Below are 22,025 nucleotides of genomic sequence, written 5' to 3' on the forward strand. Positions count from 1 at the left end.
GGCAAGGCCCCTACGAGATAAAGGAAAAAGTTGGGGTGGTCAACTATAAAGTATTGCAGCCCGGTAGGCGGAAACCTGAACAAATATACCATGTCAACCTATTAAAACCGTGGCAGGAACGGGAAAGCCTGATGGTTGAGTTTCCCCCATCTCCCTCCTCTTCGGGTCGTTCACTCCCGGCTTCAGCGACCTCCGGAGAGGACGAACCGGAAGTAAGGATCGGAGAAGCCCTCACCAAGCAACAGAGGCGAGAGGCCAGACGGCTGGTTCAGCAGAACCCCGATGTCTTCTCCGAGTTGCCGGGTAGGACCAGTCTGATACGACATGACATTGTCACCGAGCCCCACCTGAAGGTACGCCTGAAGTCATACCGCGTGCCGGAGGCTCGAAGACAAGCCATATCAGAAGAAGTGAAGACAATGCTACGCCTGGGGGTCATCGAAAAATCCCGGAGTGAATGGGCTAGTCCCATTGTCCTAATACCAAAACCCGATGGCTCCTTAAGGTTCTGCAATGACTTCCGGAGATTGAACGAAATATCCAAGTTCGATCTCTACCCCATGCCCCGGGTGGATGAGCTGATTGATAGGCTGGGACAGGCGCGATATTTTACCACGCTCGACCTGACCAAGGGGTACTGGCAGGTGCCACTGACGGAGTCCGCCAAGGAGAAAACCGCTTTTGTTACGCCGGAGGGTCTCTTCCACTATGTTGTCTTGCCTTTTGGGTTACATGGCGCTCCGGCCACGTTCCAGAGGTTGATGGACTTAGTGCTGGAACCCCACCAGGCGTATGCATCAGCGTACCTTGATGACATCATTATTTACAGCCCCGATTGGCAGACCCACTTGGAACAGGTACAAGCGGTGGTGGACGCGCTTCGAACAGCCGGATTGACAGCCAATCCCAAGAAATGTGCGTTGGGACTCACGGAAGCCCGCTACTTGGGCTACGTGATAGGCCAAGGAGTGATAAAGCCCCAAATTAACAAGGTTGAGGCGATCCAGAAGTGGCCTAGACCCCTGACCACAAAGCAGGTTAGGGCCTTCCTGGGTATCGTGGGGTACTACAGGAGGTTTGTAAGAGATTTTGCGGGACTATCAGCCCCCTTGACGGACCTTCTCAAAGGCAAGAAGTCCGTCATGGTGCGCTGGACTCCGCAGGCCGAGGACTCCTTCCGGGCCCTGAAGGGGGTCCTGTGCGGACAACCCGTTCTGGTCAACCCTGATTTCCGGAAGGAGTTCATAGTACAGACTGACGCCTCTGAGGTCGGCCTGGGGGCAGTGCTGTCTCAGGTGGTTCAGGGGGAGGAACACCCCGTCACCTTCTTGAGTAGGAAGCTCACCCCTCCCGAGCGGAATTATAGCGTAGTGGAGAAGGAGTGCCTGGCGATTAAATGGGCCTTGGAGTCCCTACGCTATTACCTGCTGGGACGGCAGTTTCGCTTGGTGACTGATCACTCTCCGCTGGTCTGGATGAGGTCCGCCAAGGAACGGAATGCCCGGGTTACCCGGTGGTTCCTTTCTCTGCAGAACTTCCGGTTTACGGTTGAACACCGGGCCGGTAGGTTGCAGGTCAACGCCGATGCCTTGTCCCGCGGCCCGTGTTTGATGGCGGGAGTTCAACCCCGCACGCTTGAACTGAGGGGGGGGGTATGTGAGACTGTGACCGGGGTTATCTATGACGGCCGGTATGTCTCGCCCCGGTTGTGCTCACTCCATGATAGAAAGGAAATCCACTCTAGGGTTAATGCTGTTTCCCTACAGGCTGAAGGAAGGGTTAAATGGAAACAGGAACGAGGGGCAGGTGTGCCGGGTGTGAGGGAGTGATCACAACTCCCTGAGTCTCTGCTGGAGAGACATGTATATTGCTGTGGATTTTTGTTTGGACATTAAACACCGTGTGCTGTGAACCTATATGCCTGGATCCCGTGTCTTCTGCTGCGCAGCCGACCGCGCTACCTCACACTACCAATACAAAAAATGCAGCGGGAGCCCATGTATTTTTTTTTTATTATTTATTTAAATAACTAAAAAAAATGGGCTTCCCTGTGTTTTGATTGCCTGACATCACAGCACTGTAAAAATAAATCATTAAAAAAAATGACGTAGTGCTCCACGGTATTTTTGATTCTCAGCGCAGATAAATCAGACAGCTACGGGTTGCCACCCCCATCTGCCTGGCGTTACCTTGGCTGGCAATCAAAATATAGGGAAGCCCATTCATTTTTATTTATTTTTTTTAAAAAAATAGTTAAAAAAAATGCGTGGGCTCCCTCCGTATTTTGATCGCCAGTTAGGTAAATCCAGGCAGCTGGGGACTGGGATTCTCGGCAGCCCACAGCCACCCCTGCAAATGGCGCATTGTTTCTTAACGCCATTTCCAGGCACTTTATCTGGCTCGTCTAGCGGCCATGATGGCGGTGGCTCGCTGGGTAATAAAGGGGTTAATACCAGCTTTGTATTCTCAGATGGTACTAAGCCCGAAATTCATGGTGTCACGCCAAAATAGACATGGCCACAATGAATTTCTAGCAAAGATAAAAAAAAACAACACACAGAAAAATATTTTTATTAGAAATAAAACACAATACAATTAGTGACTCCATCTTTATTGAACTAAAGAACCTCCCCCACTCCGCTGTAGTCCTGGGTCAAGGGTCCCGCGGATCCAATATCATCTGATCGGTTTGCTGAAAGGCAAAGCGATCAGATGATGTGTCAGGTGTTCAAGGACCTGAATTACATGACACATCAGCTGATTGTATAAAAGCCGTTTATACAATCCGCTGATGCATCAGTAGAAAAAAAAAACTACACACTTCTGTGCAGACTCCCATCCGATCGCTGCAGGACCCGGCGGTAATCAGCTGATTCGGTCATCTGACAGCATGAGCTAATAGTTTAAGCCGGCCGGGCGGTAAAAAGCCGGCCTCACCGCTGGACTTATACGATCAGCTGATGCCGTCAGGTGACCGCATCAGCTGATCACCGCCAGGTCCTGCAGCCATCGGACGTGTTGCGGGAGTCTGCAGACAGGTAAATATGATATTTTTTTTCTACTGTTCACTTTTGATTTTGCAGCTGCTTCCACCTCCTCTCTGGACATGGCGCCGGATGGGAGGTGGAAGCAGGGGTGGATCAACTCTTCTGTGTTTACCAACACAAGGAATCCTCTTCCTGTACATGTGATTGTACTACCCACCCCTTGCGTTTATAGCTGTGTTTATAGTCTTAGAATCGCTTACGGTAAGTTCACACACTGCGTTTTTTGACACTGCGTTTTTGTGCATTTTTTCCCATAAAAAATGCACAAAAACGCAGCATCTTAAACGCATAAAAAAATGCGTTTTTTGTGTTTTTTGCTGAGTTTTTGCTCACTGCGTTTTTATGCGTTTTTAAAGATTGTTGGCTCTTATATACAGCATTCTAACATCCTGTATATAAGGCCGCTGTGTAGAACATAAAAAACACTTTATAATACTTATTTAAATGGTCGGTGGTGAGCAGATGGGTAAACTGGGTGTCTCCGTTCTCCGGGTGCGGCACCGCCTCTTGCGGCCATCTTTGTCCTCCTTTTTCTGAAGCTAGTATTGATGACGTGTCCGATGTTATCCACAATAGGTGACATTGAGGTTCCGCGCATGTGCACTACAATACTTTGATTTGCCCTGCTCAGGGCAGATCAAAGTGCGCCTGCGCAGGACCCTAATGTATGCTTATGTGGATGATGTAGGGCGTGTCATCCACACTAGATTCAGAAGAAGGAGGACAAAGATGGCTTAAAGAGGAGGCGCCAGTACTAGAGAACGGAGACGCCCATCCGACCCATCTGCTCTGTATCGACCGTTTAGGTAAGTATTATAAAGTGTTTTTTATGTTCTACACAGTGGCCTGGTCTCCTATATACTGCATGTTAGAATGCTGTATATAAGAGCCCACTGGTGGTGGCCGCAGCTTAGAGGCCCCAAATCTGGTGACCGAGTCCCTTTAATACTATTATCTCACTGTTGATTTAACGTGGCCCCTAGTACTGCCATATTACTGGTACTGGTTACAAACGTTTGTGGAGAGGCTAGGGGGCTAGGAGCGAGCACAGAGGCGCCGTCATGGCGGCACACTCCTTCCGGGTCACGCTGTTACCTTCCGGAGCCGACAATTCAATATTCATTGTTTTCCCCGCCCACCGGCGCGTGTTGGTTGCAGCTAGACACGCCGCCACCCTGAGTGTCAGCGTGTCAGCTAACTGCAACCAATCACAGGCGCCAGGACGGCCGGTGGGCGGGGAAAGCAGTGCAGTCTGTTGGTCAGTTCAAGGTGGTAAACACTCAGCAGCACAGTTATAGCGCTCGCCTGCAGCCCCAGCTGTCGCGCAGTATCTGTGCTGTGTATCCAGTGCCCAGAGTCACATGTGCGAGGCTTTGCCGGGTGCTGCCATGGCAGACTCGCGTGAGCCCCTCGCATGTGTGATTCCAGTGAAAGTAAAAAAAAACGACTTGCGGTTCCCCCTATTTTCATCCCCAGCCAAGATAACGCTGGCTGGGGGCTGGTATATCCTCAGCCCGCAGCCGCTCGATATTGCCGCATCTATTAGATGTGACCATACCAGTGTGCGATACCCGGCTCTTCCCACAGGCTTGATGTGGTGCCAATTGGGGTAATAGCAGGGTTTAATAGCGGCGCACGGCTGCTGCTAAACCCTAGCGTTGTGTGATGGCACAGGCGTCTATCAGATACCTGCATCACACAAGCCTGTAAGTGACTAAATAAACACAGACACAGAGAACAATCCTTTATTTGGAATAAAGTACAAAACACACCCTCCTTCACCACTTTATTAACCCCCAACACCCTGCAGCTCCAACGTAATCCACAGGAGAAGTCCCACGCCGCTTCAGCTCTGCTACATCTGAATATCACAGAGACCGGAACGACAGACCGCTCTCTGTGAGCTCCAGAGAATGAATGAGCTGCGCATTGAGTGGTGACGTCACTCAGGTCAATTGTGGTCACAGCTGGAGATTCCCACGGTGCTTCATCTGTGATCGCAGGTAACCTGACCTCAGGTGGAGGTCACTGAGTTCACAGACCTGCATCTCCTAGCAGAAAAATCGCCGTTTTTTTGACCAAGAGATGCAGATTTTGTGCTGAAATTTTTATACCATATTCTTGCATCCAATCTACACCTCCTGGCAAAAAAATGCGGTGTTTTGGCGGAATTTTTTTGCCGCGGTTTTTTTTCCGCAATTTTTGCCATGGATTTTTGCCACGAGGTGCACATTTGGTGCTGAAATCGTCTGCACCAGCTTTCAGCACCAAATTTCCACCTGCTGGCAGAATTATTTTTTTTTTTATTTTTGAGGGCCAAGGGATGCAAATTTGATGCTGAAATTTTTACACCATATTCCTGCATCCAATCTACACCTCCTCGCAAAAAACTGCAGTGTTTTGACGCAATTTTTTGCCGCGTTTTTTGCCACTGTTATTTTTACCAGGAGGTGTAGATTGGGTGCCAGAATATGGTGTAAAAATGTAATAATCACCCAATTTACATCCCTTGGTCAAAAAATTAAAAAGAAACAAACATTTAGACGCTGTTTTTGTGCGGTCTTGTGCCAGGAGGTGCAAATTTGGTGCACGATTTTGGTATATTACTTCACTAACAACTTGCATCTCATGGCAGAAAAGGGTAATAAAATGGTTTTCATACAGCTGGTTTTTGGCTGTTTTTTGCCAGGAGATGCAGATGTGGGGTAAAATTTATACACCAAATTCCTGGGTTACATCTGCATCTTCTGGCCAAAAACGTGCGCATATTCTGTGCCAGAAAATGGAGTTCAATCGTTCCGGGTAATCCGATAACTCAGCACACCATTGAATTGAATAATTCAGTAATCCAGCACCATTGAGATGAATAATCCAGTAATCCAGCACTATTGAGATGAATAATCCAGTAATCCAGCACCATTGAACTCAACCATTTGGTTTAATAGCCTTTAATAGTGCCTTATGGAATACTGACTTCAATGGTGCTGGCTGGGTAACCCCGATTTCACACATCCGGCATTTCGCGAGATTGCTGGTTCTGGCGCACGCCAGTACACTGGATACAGTAGAATGGCAGCGCGGCAACTTCCGGGTCACATGCTCCCATCACATGACAGCATGTGACCGGTGCTTGTCGCGCTGCCATTGTACTGTATACACTGTGCTGGCGTGCGCCGGAACTGGCAATCCGGCGAAAAGCTGGATGTGTAAAATCGGCCTAATCCGTACCTGCAGGGGTGTTTATGGTGGTAAATAAATAAGACAAAGAAGGTGTTTTGTTTGTTTACGTAAACTAAAGCCAGCCAATTGACTTAAGAAACAGAATAAAAACACAACACGGGTGGGGAAAACACGGAAAGCTGCGTGATTGCGTGCACAGCACAGGAAGTGAAATCGCGACCCGGAAGCAGTGTGCCACCATGACACTGTCTCGGTAAGTATGAAACGCTCATTTATTTATTGTTTTTTCATTTTTATTAATTGCCGATTCCGGATCGTGCACCCGGAATCCCGCCCCCGGGTCCGGCCCGGAGATAGCGCTGAAACCACACGTATCCGGATGTTTACAGTCCGGGTCCGCTCAACACTAGCGATCACATCAGGATTTCGAGATATTTTAAATTTTTGATGAAAATTACTCATATCGAATGTTTTATGATAAAAACACATGATTTTAGGTACTACATTTTGTATATTTTTAATTTAGGAATAACAAAGATTACAAAGTCTATGTACAGCAAATCAAATATACTTAAAGAATTATATAAAAACACATATATATGGCACACAGATGAATGGCAAGTGGCAGTTATTTGAACTTTTTTTTTCTTGGCTGATCTGTGATGTACAGCTTCTGAGTTGTCTCTCATCACGCTCCAGCAATAGTCAGCCATCATATGTGAGTCCCACCGGCATTGATACCGTTCTTCCATTGTTTTAATGTCCTGATGAAAACGCTCCCCTTGTTCCTCGCTCACATCCCCAAGGTTCTCTGGAAAAAAGTCCAAATGGCTGTGTAAATAGTGAATTTTGATGCTCATTCTACATCCAAGATTTCGCAGACTCATTAGTAGCTCTTCCACAATCTCTTCATAGTTGTCTGCTTTCTTATTCCCTAGAAAATTCTGCACCACATTACAAAATGCATTCCAAGCTCTTTCTTCTGTCTCATTCATTGATGTGATAAAATGTTGGTCTCTCATAAGTGTTCTTATTTGAGGTCTATCAAATATCCCAACCTTTTTCTTCTCTTCACTAAGACCAGGAAAAGTTGAACATATATAGTTAAAGCATTCTCCACTGTGTTTGAGAGCTTTGACGAACTGCTTCATCAATCCATGTTTTATGTGCAAGGGAGGAAAGACAATGTTCTTCCTATCCACTAGAGGATCATGGATGACATTTTTTATCGTCAGATGCCAAACTCTGTCACTGAGGCCATTCAGTTTTCATCCAGTGCTCTGCTGTAGCTCTACTATCCCAGTAGCACAGAAAACAAAGGTGTTTCGTGAGCCCTCCTTGCAGAACCAAAAGAAAGTTCACCATTTTCAAATCAACACAAATTAACCACCCATGAACATTATATTGTAACCTCTATAGAACAATCTTGATGTTTTTATATTCTTCTTTAAGTTTTACAGAATGACCTATTGGTACAGAGCCATACTTATTTCCATTGTGTAACAAAACACATTTTAAACTTCTTTGGGAACTATCAATAAAAAGCCTCCAATCCCTTGAATCATATGCTGGAAGTCCTATATAGAGAAGTAGCCCTTCAACATCAGTACAATAGACAAGCCAGCCATCTGAATGGAAGTACTTACGCAGTTCTGCGTCCCTGTTACGATAAAATGAGCCACTTGTTCTGGGTTTCAAGATTTGATTCTCTTGTAGTCTTGAAGCGAATAGTTCAGCAGACTCTTTTGGTAGATAAAGATCTCTAACCAGATCATTCAAAGCAGACTGAGTAAACAGAATTGGTTTGTCACAATATTCATTGCATGGCTGAAAAATATCTGGACTGTCATCTTCATCAGTATAACAATGTGAGAAGAGATCTGTGTCAAGGTTTTTTGGAAGTGAAGTATATTTTGGAACAGGTATGTCTTCACTATGGGCAACTGGTCGAATAGCTGAAGGGATACTCGGGTATTGCAAATATTGCTTTTTTTTCTTCTTGAAACCTTTTACATCGACAAGGCAGAAATAGCAGTCTTCTAAATGATTGCTTGGTTCTCTCCAAACCATAGGAACTCCAAATTAAAGTTTAGCATTCTTTCCTTGAGACCATGATCTCAAGCTCTCAATACAGGTTTTGCTGAGTTTGTGAGGAGCCCAATGATTGTCTTGGTCTCCAAGCTTTACATTGACGTAAGCAAAATACACCCTCTTAACCAAGTCAGTAATGTTGCGCCTCTGAGTCTTCACAGTAAAATTTCCACAGATGTAACAAAAAATATTTGGATCATTTGAGCACTGTCTTCTGCGAGATGTAGAGGCCATTGTTAGATCAGCAAAACATCCTGCAGAGAAATACAAGATAAAAGTTGTTAGCTACCTGAGTTGTTGATTGAATTTCTGTCCCCCCCTCCCCCCCACACCTTAGGTATTGATTCACAAACAAAAAAACAGCAGGCTAAAAACAATAAATATCAAAATTTCAATGAAAATGTCAATAAATAAAACAGTACCTGCACACGACTGTTGTGTACATTGAAAACTGTTTACTTTCTTTCAAATGGGAATTATGCATGTTCAAAGAAAACAAAGATATTCTCACATTTATTAGGAGACTAAATGAAAACTAAATTTACCTTAGCGAACCGTATAAACCGGCACTTTTGATACACTACTTATATTTTTCATGGAATTCATGAAAATGGGATATATACCTATAGCACAAAAACATGATATGATAGAGAAATTATAAGATCAGATTTGATTTCAGCACCCTCAAATTAGTCTAAAACTGTTCTTAAAGTCCATGCCATAATTTTTTTTTTTTGTAGACCAGTGTAATGTCACCTTATGTTGGACCCCTATGTTCCCCCATCCCAGACACAAAAATACGCACATGCACACATGCACGCTTACATAGACACACAGACAGATGTACACACACAGACATGCTGGCACACGTACACGTAGGCAGACACATATACATGTGCACACACACAGAAAAATGTACACACATTCAGACAGGTGCACATAGACAGACACATGCACATAGTTACACAGACATGCACATGAGCACAGATCCGCACACATACATAACCACACAGACGCACGCACACATACAGACATGCACAGGAATGCAGCCAGGCACATACACGCATGCGTACACACATTTGTAGACGTGCAAACACATGCACAAGTAAGCACACATGTACACATACATAGACACACAGACAGGCACAAGCATGCACACACGTAGGGACATACATGTACACATAATGCAGTGAGGCACATGCACAGAAAAGCACAAATACATAAACACAGGCACACACATGCATAGACATACATAAGAATGCAGACAGGCACAAGAATGTAGACAGGCGTAAGAACGCAGACAGGCAAATGCATGCAGCACAAGAATGTAGACATACACAAGAATATAAACACACATGCATTCAAGCACAAACATGCTGACAGGCACATGCATGCAGGCCTGTGCATGCAGACAGGCACAAGAATGCAGACAGACACATGCATACACGCACAAGAATGCAGACAGGTGCATGCAGGTACAAGAATGCAGACAGAAATACACACTAATATACAGACATACATATACACATGTACACAGATTATACTCATTTATACAAGAAAAGTCATATACACAGACATATACACAAGCATACACACACTAGAGGAGTTATTTCCTTCCTCTGGCTTGTCTCCCATCCGTCCCGCAGACTCTAATGAAGATCCTTTCCGGCGGGAAGCAGCAGTGTTGTGCGCGCTGCCTGACATCACAGTTAGCATATGCCGCCTCGTTTGTTAACTGTGACACTGCCTAGGTGGCACACGAACAATTGCAAGCACAGCGCAGCCCCAGCCGACATAGAAACAGGTGCCCATGGCCTCGGCCCGGCTCTTGTAGAAGTGCCTGGGGCCCCCTGCAATATCCCAGCCGGGGCCCTATGTGACGCACGGGGTCCACTTTTAACCTCCAAACATGGTGTGTATTATTGCATCCATGGAGTTCAATTTTGGTCTCATCTGACCAGACTATATTCTCCCAATATTTCACAAGCATGTCTAAAGGTTGTTGTGAAAACCTTAAACACATTTTAATATGCTTTTTGTTCAGCAATAGTCTTGCTTGGGGAGCATGCATACAGGTACTTGCTGATTCCAGGCCTTTCCACAAATTGGTTCTTGGCTCTTGGATAACTCTTCTGATAATTCTTTTCACTCCTCTGTCCTTGCTGGGATCAACTGGTGGTGGGCAATTTATGGTGAAATGATTTTCTTTCCACTTCCAGATTATGGCCCCAACAGTGCTCACTGGAACATTCTGTAGTTTAGAAATTCTGCATAACCAATGCTATTGTTATATTTTGCAACAATAAGGTTGCAAAGATCTTGAGATAGCTGACTGGATTTACCCATCATGAGATGTTTCTTGCGTAGTCCCTTGGTAATGAGACACCTTTTTATAGTTCATCTACTGAAGCAGCTGATATTATTTTTCACTGAGTGGCAGGATTGATTTCTAATTACTAACCACCCTATGCTTTCAAAACAGCGACAATTCTTTTAGGAACACTTGGCATAAAGTCAGGGATTTTGCGTGATTTACAGTCCAATGTACAAGTAAGCAATTATAGCAAACAGCTGATAATGATCATCATTTTCATATGTCGGTTGAAACGGCCTTTAACTGAAACAGAAATAGCTATGTACGAGCCTCGTATGAGGCTTAAAACTCATTGGGAAGCAGCCAAAGCTTACAAAGGTGAGCTTGAAGAAGACGATTTCATGTCATAGGCCATACACTATGGCAAGATAAAGCACAAGACACACAGATATGCTGCATCAGCAAGGCCTATGGTAATCGAACAGTTTAAAGCAGACTGTGGCTTCAATATGTCACTTAAAGGTTAACTCCGGCACACTATTCATTTCCCATAAACCAATAATAGAACGCAGTAATTGGATGTCAAAATCTTTTTCTTTTATTTTGTTAGTGCAAGACGTGAAAAAAACGGTGCTGTACAATTGTCCGCCAGGTGTCGACGTTTCGGCTAACAAGCCTTCATCAGGTTGGACAGGCTTGACCTACACTGGAATAAACAGCCTGGTGAATATGTAGGGTGGCTGTAAGAATGTAAAGACCTCCGTGCGGAGACAGCCTCTGTAGGGTCCCTGGGCGATGCCGGTGTGTGGGGTCAGGCCCTAGGAATATGTGTGGCTCCTAATGAGGAAGTCTCAGTAGTAGTATATGTCTCTTGCTGGAGCGTCCAGATGCTTGGAAAATATGGCGACCACAAGTGTGTCAGAGAACAGGTAGCTCCTATTGACTCCGGTGATATAGTCTGGTGTGAGGTCCGTTGGGCTCAAGAAATAATATACTCATAAGATTGTCAAGGGAAGCTCCTGCGGTATGGAAACAGGGTCCAGGGTTCATGCTCAGAGGTATGGCCTGGAGGAAAGTCCGTGGGCATGGAGGGAATCAAGGTAGCTGGCATGAGCCTGTGGTGCCGCAGAGGTAGATCGCTCGACTTGTGGCATCAATATGTGCTGTTCAAGCTCTAGCTAGCAGAATTAATGCTGTTTTAAAGGGCAAAGTGTGATCACACTAAATATTTGATTTAGTTTTTTTAATTTTATTTATTTTGTATTGTGACAATATATATTATGCATTTGTGATTTCTAGACATTATTTTATTTCTAACATTTATAGGGCACTTTCGTTCCTGGGCATGAGCATCTGCCTGGCCCTGATGTTTATTTGTTCCTGGTATTATGCTCTTGTGGCTATGCTCATCGCTGGAATGATATACAAGTACATAGAATACCAGGGGTAAGCTTTGTGTTAACTTTGTCTTACCGTATTTTTTCTTAAACCCCAATCTGTAAGACCAGTACACAGTGATGAGTAGAATTGTATTAACCCTGCCAGGTATCTGAAAGAAATAAAAAAGAAGTGAAATAAAAAAGACGTGAAAACACAGGCAGAACATACAAATGAATGATTCATGACTGTGTACAAACAGATAGCAGGAGAAATTATTTATCATACTGGAGTTTATTGTCCAAACTCACCTATTCTAACGAGTAGATAACAGAGAGTAGTAGAGACGGGTTTCACAGCCGCGCCAAAGGACTACTGGATTCTTTTCAGATTAATGTTTCTTTTATTTCATGCACAGGTCAAGTCTACGCGTTTCAGGAGACACAGCTCCCTTCTTCAGGACCAACCAGCAAAGAATCATCAAATCTTTGCTGGTTTGTCCTGAAGAAGGGAGCTGTGTCTCCTGAAACGCGTAGACTTGACCTGTGCATGAAATAAAAGAAACATTAATCTGAAAAGAATCCAGTAGTCCTTTGGCGCGGCTGTGAAACCCGTCTCTGCTACTCTCTGTTATCTGCCTCATGGGGACCGCTGCCGGGACTTGGTGTTACATGCTGCTATAGGTGTTGTGACTGTCACAACCCGAATTGGTGAGTAGTATTACTCTTTGCCTCACCCTATATATATTAGGGTAAGACCCTATTGCGCTTTCTTTTTCCACAGTTTTCACTCATTCTAACGAGTAGGGCAGAGAAAAAAAAATACTGTCCGTTTAAATCACACATGTGTGATGAGTAGAGCAAATGAAGGAAAGCAGGCAAATTGAACATGGATAATGTTAAAGAGTTAGGGCCCACTCACACTTGCGCTATTTTGACGCAAACTGAATCCGTCACTAATGTAGTACAGTTCATTTATTTACAGTGGAAGCGCGACATCGTGTGGACACAAGCGGGTACTGCATGACACACACGCGCCATAGTAACGCGCTTCCACTGTAAATAAATGAACTGTACTACATTAGTGTTTGCGTCAAAATAGCGCAAGTGTGAAACTAGCCTTATCCAGGCTAGGATAGGTAATGAGCATCAGATTTGGTGGCATTTTGTTAAGTGCCTCCTCCACTTATCAGCTGTTATTAGCTCAAGTGGCAGAACGTTGTGAAAAAATTGAACAGAGCTGAAATGCACAATTCCCTTTTATGTGTAGCTGCCACAGCTGGGTACTGCAGATTGTCTCCTACTTAAAGGAATATTCCTTAACGTTTTAAATGTAGCTATTTAAACACTATAAAAATGCATATATGGTATGTATTTTTGGAAAGTAACGGCCCAAGTCATGCCTGCAGCAAGGTTTACCGCACTGATACAATACCAGTGTTTCAGCTTTGCAAAAAATTTGGGTGATAAAATATTAATTTTGGTTACATTTCCCCCCCCCAAAACACTTAGATTTTTGACAACCATTTTTTAAAGGGAACCTGTCAGTAGAAATTTCGCCCAAAACCTAAAGGATTCCCCCTCTGCAGCTCCTGGGCTGCATTCTAGAAAGGTCCCTGTTATTATTGTGCCCCATGTGAGACCAAAATAAAGACTTTATAAAGTAGTACCTTTTTGTATTCAGATACTGTAAATGTGACACGGGGGGGCGGGCTTTCTGGCGTCCGTTATTCTGCCCCCTGGTCCTGTATGCCGCCCCCATCGCTCCTTTCCATAGCTGATGCACCGCCCACTGCTCCAGCCATCCCCGCGCATGCCCAGTGCCAGTCTCACGGGACTGAGCAGTGTGACCGCTGGTGACGTGTGCGCAGGGAAGTGATTATGGGTGGGGCTGTGATTGTTATCAGCAAGTACCCGCCCATAATCTCGTGAGCGCGCAAACCTCACCAGCGGTCACACTGTGCTCAGGGTAGTGCTAGACTGTATGGGCTGCTTCCAGGGATGACGTCCCTTTTGTCTCGTGATAGTATTTTAAACACGCCCCTATCACGTGACAAAAGGGACGTCATCCCTGGAAGCAGCCCATACAGTCTAGCATCCACCCTGAGCACAGTGTGACCGCTGGTGAGGTTTGCGCGCTCACGAGATTATGGGCGGGTACTTGCTGATAACAATCACAGCCCCGCCCATAATCACTTCCCTGCGCACACGTCACCAGCGGTCACACTGCTCAGTCCCGTGAGACTGGCACTGGGCATGCGCGGGGATGGCTGGAGCAGTGGGCGGTGCATCAGCTATGGAAAGGAGCGATGGGGGGCGGCATACAGGACCAGGGGGCAGAATAACGGACGCCAGAAAGCCCGCCCCCGTGTCACATTTACAGTATCTGAATACAAAAAGGTACTACTTTATAAAGTCTTTCTTTTGGTCTCACATGGGGCACAATAATAACAGGGACCTTTCTAGAATGCAGCCCAGGAGCTGCAGAGGGGGAATCCTTTAGGTTTTGGGCGAAATTTCTGCTGACAGGTTCCCTTTAAATGAAACCTTAAAGCTGATCCATGCTGCATTTCAAAGTAAATGTACTATGAAATGCTATCTGTGGCCGGTGCCTGGCAGCTTTCTTCTCCCCCATCTTCTAGAGTCTGACCAGTCTCTGTAAATGTGTAATCGTAATGACACAGTTACGTAATTTTATAGGTTCAAAAAAATATGGATCCTTCATGTTTATCAATATTGCTTTTAGATGTTAGCAAACTATTGTGAGATTTTTAATTAACTTGTTAATTTTGGTAAAAAAAATATGAATATTCATTTAATTGACAGAGCAGAAAAAGAATGGGGAGATGGAATTCGTGGACTCTCTCTTAGTGCTGCCAGATATGCCTTGCTGAGACTGGAAGAAGGACCCCCTCACACAAAGAACTGGAGGTGATCCATTATATCTGTGTAATAATAGAATTTATTCTTGAGTATGCATAATGATATTTTTATCCTTTTCTATAATATAATGAGCTAGAGACGTTGAAAATACAACCAAAGCTCTCTAGGACAATACTGTATGTACTATTATCGGATTTGTTTTTAGAGCACCATTGAGTCCATGGTGCTGGACATGTGAACAGGGTTGTACATACAAAATATAAATTACAGTGGACAAACTATCAATGACAGACTGGTACAGAGGGGAGAGGACCCTGGTTTGCGTGCTTACAGTCTACAGGATGATAGGGAGGAGACAGTAGGCTAGGGGGTTGTGGCAGCTTCATCTTTGGGGAGGTTGCGCGGGGCATTGTAGGCTGTATGTTTCGTCCAAAGTATATGAATTCGGACAGATTTTCTAATAGAGCTCCATATTTTGTTTTTCTATTTCATAGATTGCTACATACAGTGCCTACAAGTAGTATTCAACCCCCTGCAGATTTAGCAGGTTTGATAAGATGCAAATAAGTTAGAGCCTGCAAACTTCAAACAAAAGCAGGATTTATTAACAGATGCATAAATCTTACAAACCAACAAGTTATGTTGCTCAGTTAAATTTTAATAAATTTTCAACATAAAAGTGTGGGTCAATTATTATTCAACCCCTAGATTTAATATTTTGTGGAATAACCCTTGTTTGCAATTACAGCTAATAATCGTCTTTTATAAGACCTGATCAGGCCGGCACAGGTCTCTGGAGTTATCTTGGCCCACTCCTCCATGCAGATCTTCTCCAAGTTATCTAGGTTCTTTGGGTGTCTCAAGTGGACTTTAATCTTGAGCTCCTTCCACAAGTTTTCAATTGGGTTAAGGTCAGGAGACTGACTAGGCCACTGCAACACCTTGATTTTTTCCCTCTTGAACCAGGCCTTGGTTTTCTTGGCTGTGTGCTTTGGGTCGTTGTCTTGTTGGAAGATGAAATGATGACCCATCTTAAGATCCTTGATGGAGGAGCGGAGGTTCTTGGCCAAAATCTCCAGGTAGGCCGTGCTATCCATCTTCCCATGGATGCGGACCAGATGGCCAGGCCCCTTGGCTGAGAAACAGCCCCACAGCATGATGCTGCCACCACCATGCTTGACTGTAGGGATGGTATTCTTGGGGTCGTATGCAGTGCCATCCAGTCTCCAAACGTCACGTGTGTGGTTGGCACCAAAGATCTCGATCTTCGTCTCATCAGACCAGAGAACCTTGAACCAGTCTGTCTCAGAGTCCTCCAAGTGATCATGAGCAAACTGTAGACGAGCCTTGACATGACGCTTTGAAAGTAAAGGTACCTTACGGGCTCGTCTGGAACGGAGACCATTGCGGTGGAGTACGTTACTTATAGTATTGACTGAAACCAATGTCCCCACTGCCATGAGATCTTCCCGGAGATCCTTCCTTGTTGTCCTTGGGTTAGCCTTGACTCTTCGGACAAGCCTGGCCTCGGCACGGGTGGAAACTGTCAAAGGCTGTCCAGGCCGTGGAAGGCTAACAGTAGTTCCATAAGCCTTCCACTTCCGGATGATGCTCCCAACAGTGGAGACAGGTAGGCCCAACTCCTTGGAAAGGGTTTTGTACCCCATGCCAGCCTTGTGACCCTCCACGATCTTGTCTCTGATGACCTTGGAATGCTCCTTTGTCTTTCCCATGTTGACCAAGTATGAGTGCTGTTCACAAGTTTGGGGAGGGTCTTAATTAGTCAGAAAAGACTGGAAAAAGAGATAATTAATCCAAACATGTGAAGCTCATTGTTCTTTGTGCCTGAAATACTTTAGAGGAACCAAACAGAATTCTGGTGGTTTGAGGGGTTGAATAATAAATGACACTCTGAATAAACTTTTCACAATTTAAAAAAAAAAAAAAAAAAGAAATAACATTGTTTTTTGCTGCATTTCACACTTCCAGGCTGATCTACAGCCCAAATGTCACAATGCCAAGTTAATTCCGAATGTGTAAACCTGCTAAATCTGCAGGGGGTTGAATACTACTTGTAGGCACTGTATTCTATGATATCTGGGCGTGGCAGTCATGTATATAAATGAACACTTTGTTCCTTTTCTTTTTATTGTTTTTAGATGTTTTGACCTGTTTATATGCTATTTTTCTTATTTCATCACCTACCTACAAAAGCTCAACTCATACTCTGGTAGAAATTTCTCTTTAAGTTGTGCAAAGTGAATGCGATATTATGCCTTGCTGATACAGAGCCGCCAAGTGCAGCTAACTGACTTCTTGGAATACCTGTAAAGAAGTGTGGCTTTTCACATCTGTAGGTTTTGGGTATAATTAGTGGTGAGCATCTGTGTGTCAATTAATCTTCTCACCTCTACATATACATAATGCAAAACATTCTCATTAGATTGCAGAGAGAAAATTCCATATTCGTCTGTTATTTTTGATCTTTTAAATCAGAGACCAATTTGTTCTTAGTGCCACTTTATAAAATGAAAATATAATAGACTTAATAGACAATGCTTTATTTTATGAAATCAGTGTTTTTTTTAAAAATGAGCAGTTCTTAAAATGAAGACGTGTCAAAAATTTGGTACTCCAAGAGACCCCTTCAAAGTCAATCACAGCTACAAGTAATATTCAGCTCCAAACTTAAAATAATTTTTAGTAAGAGTTTCCAGTAATGACATTTTGAACCAAATTAGATAATTTCACAGGTTAAAATCCTGCTGAGAGTTCTTGCTTAAAGGTCATTAGTAGTGATTTGCGGGGTACTACCATGCCCGTGTACTCGAAACAAGCAGGTTGGACTCTTGGACGGGCTTGATTCGAGTAAGCATTTTTACTGAAAGTTGTCTAAGCGTCCAACCTGCTCGTTCCGAGTACTGTATAGACAAGACACTGCACTCTCTTAGAGATAGTAAAGGAAAAAATATCAACAGATTCGTTTCTTTGTCAAAAGGATTTTTTTTAAATTTTATTTTGCAGACTGAGTGAAGGGGGACGTTTCGGCCCAAATGCAGGCCTTCTTCATGCCAATTTACACTAGAAGAAGTGAGGATAAACAATAATCAATATTTTACATTATGATACAATATATACAGAAAATATTATACAAAATGATCAAAATAAACAGTTTAGTTATCATGTCAGCATTGAACATATATAAAGAGTAGTAACACATACTGGCAGTTACTACTCTTTATATATGTTCAATGCTGACATGATAACTAAACTGTTTATTTTGATCATTTTGTATATATTATTTTCTGTATATATTGTATCATAATGTAAAATATTGATTATTGTTTATCCTCACTTCTAGTGTAAATGGGCGTGAAGAAGGCCTACATTTGAGCCGAAACGTCCCCCTTCACTCAGTCTGTTTGCAAAATAAAATTTAAAAAAAATCCTTTTGACAAAGAAACAAATCTGTTGATATTTTTTCCTTTACTATCTCTAAGAGAGTGCAGTGTCTTGTCTATATTATAGTTTGGACCTCGGTCCCCTCACTAGCACCCCAACCCCCTTACCCTAGCAGAGTGCACACCATATATTCACTATGTTCGAATTGTATCAAATTGTTTAACTGATTTTACATATTAATTGTGATGGCTCATGTTGAAATCTTTTAGGCCTCAGCTGCTTGTTCTCCTAAAACTGGACGAGGATTTACATATTAAATATCCACGTTTGCTTACGTTTGCCTCGCAGCTTAAAGCTGGGAAAGGGTTGACTATTGTAGGAACTACAATACAGGGTAACTTCTTGGACAGCTACGGGGAAGTACAAGCTGCTGAACAGGTAGGGATCTATTCAAAAGTCGTGTTTTAAAAATATTTTTTGTAGATTTTATGAAAACAGGTAATGTAATTATAGCAATATTAAATATTATGTTCTATATTGTGTTATATATTATAATAATGTTAAATATTCCTACACCACGATCATCTTTGAGGGACCAGGACCATTACTATTAATGTTAGTATGATGAAAGGAAGATAGCGTCTCATATACTGGTGATTTTCATTCTGCCTGTTCCTCCTATCACAGCACTCATCAATTGACTTTCCCTGTCCCAGATTTTTGTACTTTTCCCAATTTTCCAACTGTTTCAATAACCAGGGCTTCATTGATACACACATTGTGATGTTAGCAAAGTCAATCATTTCGCACATGCACTGACCATTATAATTCTGGTGTATGTGTGGTGCCCCTGAGGCTCTGGTCGCCACAGGGTACTGCGTCTCAGTTAAGGTGCGGTATCAATCTCAGGTAAGAGGGGACTTAATGACTGGTGTTCCACATTTACACTCTACATATAGTCAGGAACCTTCTCACAGAGGGGGTTGGCAAAGGGTAGATAAGGGGATGTCCATCACAATACATGGGACTTCCCCGGTTACTGAAGTCAGTCACTTGGGTTGCGGGTTCCATTGGGGAGATATATACGCGCAAACACACTCACGCAGAGCTGATCAGTTGGGACCATAGTTGTCACAAGACACCTCTGGAACTCTTTGATTCTCACAGGGCTCGGGGCTTGGAGCGGTAGCTAAGCCGGGGTTCCTACCTTTAAAGGGGGACATCCCAAGGAAAGGACATTTTCTCTCTCTCTTCTCTAACACCGGTGGTGGCCCCTTACTTGCTTGAGATTGACCGGAGCCCGCGATGACAGAGACCAGCACCTGCGCGGAGCTCCAAATCAGTGAGTAAAAAGAACCTGGAAACACAGTTGCTGACTCAGACTCAGATTAGCAACGCTGTCGCCATGCGCTTAGGTGCTTCCAAGGGACCGCCAGCCCTCCGCCATTCACCCGGGGCCCGCTCTGCCTATGGGGAGTGACACCATCCCGGCTGCCATAACACCTGAACCCGGCGAAGAATTCTGCAGCGGCCGCTACTCCCTGGCCACGTACCACAGGTGGCGTCACGACAAACTTTCCCCATCACTTCACTTTCTCCTTCTTTTCCTGCACGCCTCGAGGCAACGGAACCGGGCAAGGCCACTAGTGACATCGCCTCACCCAACCCTCAACGGCCCGGCAACGAGTAGGTAAACCACCTGCCCCGTGGGGCTCTGCATATGCACAATTAAATTAGAGATTTCTTAGTTGTTACATTGGGGGACACAGAAACCTGGGATAATCTGCTGCCACCTATAGGCTGAATTGGAGTAATTGGATTCTCACCAGTAGATTATACCTCGCCTGCTGGTCCTTGACCTCCTCAATTTTTTCTGTCAGTTGGAGGAGGATCTGTTTCAAACCCATCTGAGATGTTTTGTTAAAGGGAACCTGTCACCAGGTTTTTCCCCTATAAGCTGCAGCTAGCACCAGTCAACCCCTATATACAGCATACTGGAATTCAGTATATGTGTCCAGGTCACTCTGTACAACATAAAAAAACAGCTCCCATGGGCATCACTGGTCTCGGTCCGGTGCCTCCTCTCTTCTTTCCATCGCCATCCTCTTTCCCAGCTCTGTGTGGATGACGTGTCTTACATCATCAACCCAGAGTCTAACTTTGTGCTGCTGCATAAGTGGACTTGGATCTGCAGAAGCACAATGGCAGCCTCTGTGTGGATGACGTAGGACGCGCCATCCACATGGCGCAGGGAAGGAGGATGGCGATGGAAAGAAGCAGTAGCGTAGCTACAAGGGGGGAAGAGGGTGCACCCGCCCTGGGCCCCATGCCCCAAGGGGGGCCCACAGGGGTGCCCACCCGGAGCAGCGCAACAGTTTACTATATTGGCATGCACAGCGCGCTGAAATAGTTAACCTCTGCGGCATTGCTGAGGAGACATAATCTCCCTGCACTGCTGCTGATAAAAGCACACACGCAGAGGACATCAGGACATCAGAGTCCCAGCATGGTGACATCATCGCAAAGCGCTGGGACTCTGATGTCCTGCCTCGCTCAAGACCTGCTGGAGCAGGTGAGTATATGATTTTTTTTTTTTTTTTAAATGCAGAACAAGGGACAATATATACCAAGGCTGGGGGCCCATATATACCAGCATGGAGTAAAGACTGGGAGCCCATATATACCAGCTTGAGGCCCATATATACCAGCACAGGGCTCAGACTGGAGGCCCATATACTTCAGGCTGAGGGCCCATATACACCAGAATGGGACTCAGACTGGGGGCTCATATATACCAGCATGGGACCCAGGGTGGGAGCGCATATATACCAGCATGGGGCCTAGGGTGGGGGCCCATATATACTAGCTTAGGTCCCAGGCTGGGGGTCCATATACACCAGAATGGGGGACCATTTTGGGGGCCCATATACACCAGGATGGGGACATACTATATATACCAGGAGGAAAGACATTACTACATAATAAAGGGGGTGCAACACATGCAGCTTTTTAAATCCTATAAAGACAAGGGCCCGTACATGTGACATAAACATATCAATGTTGCATCAAGGTCAATTGGACTCTAGTTATGCTACTGGTGTGGGGGGGGGGCACTTATAAAGTGTGAGGAGCCTTTATGCAGTGTGGGAGCTAATGTAGGGGTCATTATACAGTGTCGGAGCTAATGGAGGGCCTTTCTACAATATGGGAGTTAATGTGTGGGCTGTCATATACTGTGGGGACTACTTTGGGGGCACTCATACAGTGTGGGAGGTACTACTTAAGCCATTATACAATGTGGGGGCTGCTGTGGGAACAATTAATCAGTGTGTCGGCTACTGTGGTGGCCCATTATACAAGGTGTGGACCGTTGTTTTGGGGGAGCTGTAGGCCCATCATACTGTGTATGGGGAGTTGTAGAGGCATCATACTGTGTATAAGAGGAGCTATGGGAACATCATACTGTGTATAGGAGAGATATAGGGGCTTCATACTATGTATAGACAAACTGTACATGGGGGGGCTTTATTAACTGTTAAGTGGACACTTAAGAACTATTATTGTTATAGGGGCACTCAGTGTATTGTGACTGTAACAGGCACACAGGGAGCATTATTACTTTCTAGGAGCAATATGTGGGCACTTTTCTAGGGCAGTTTTACAGGGAATTAATATTTTCTAGGGGCAATTCTACCATCTAGAGGACACAAAGGAGGCATTTTACCATGTAAA

The 22,025-nt window shown here is 44.5% G+C and overlaps 1 protein-coding gene across 1 annotated transcript in view; it reads left to right on the plus strand.

Moving 5' to 3' along the window:
• The window catches only part of SLC12A4 (solute carrier family 12 member 4), a 504,360-nt gene that overhangs the window by 401,667 nt on the left and 80,668 nt on the right, over positions 1 to 22,025 (plus strand). Inside the window, 3 exon segments of the mRNA XM_075325791.1 lie at positions 11,959 to 12,078; positions 14,835 to 14,939; positions 18,563 to 18,731. Of these exon segments, the coding sequence (XP_075181906.1) occupies positions 11,959 to 12,078; positions 14,835 to 14,939; positions 18,563 to 18,731 (394 nt within the window).

The sequence above is a fragment of the Anomaloglossus baeobatrachus genome, chromosome 10, assembly GCF_048569485.1.
Source record: "Anomaloglossus baeobatrachus isolate aAnoBae1 chromosome 10, aAnoBae1.hap1, whole genome shotgun sequence".
NCBI classification, from domain to species: domain Eukaryota; kingdom Metazoa; phylum Chordata; class Amphibia; order Anura; family Aromobatidae; genus Anomaloglossus; species Anomaloglossus baeobatrachus.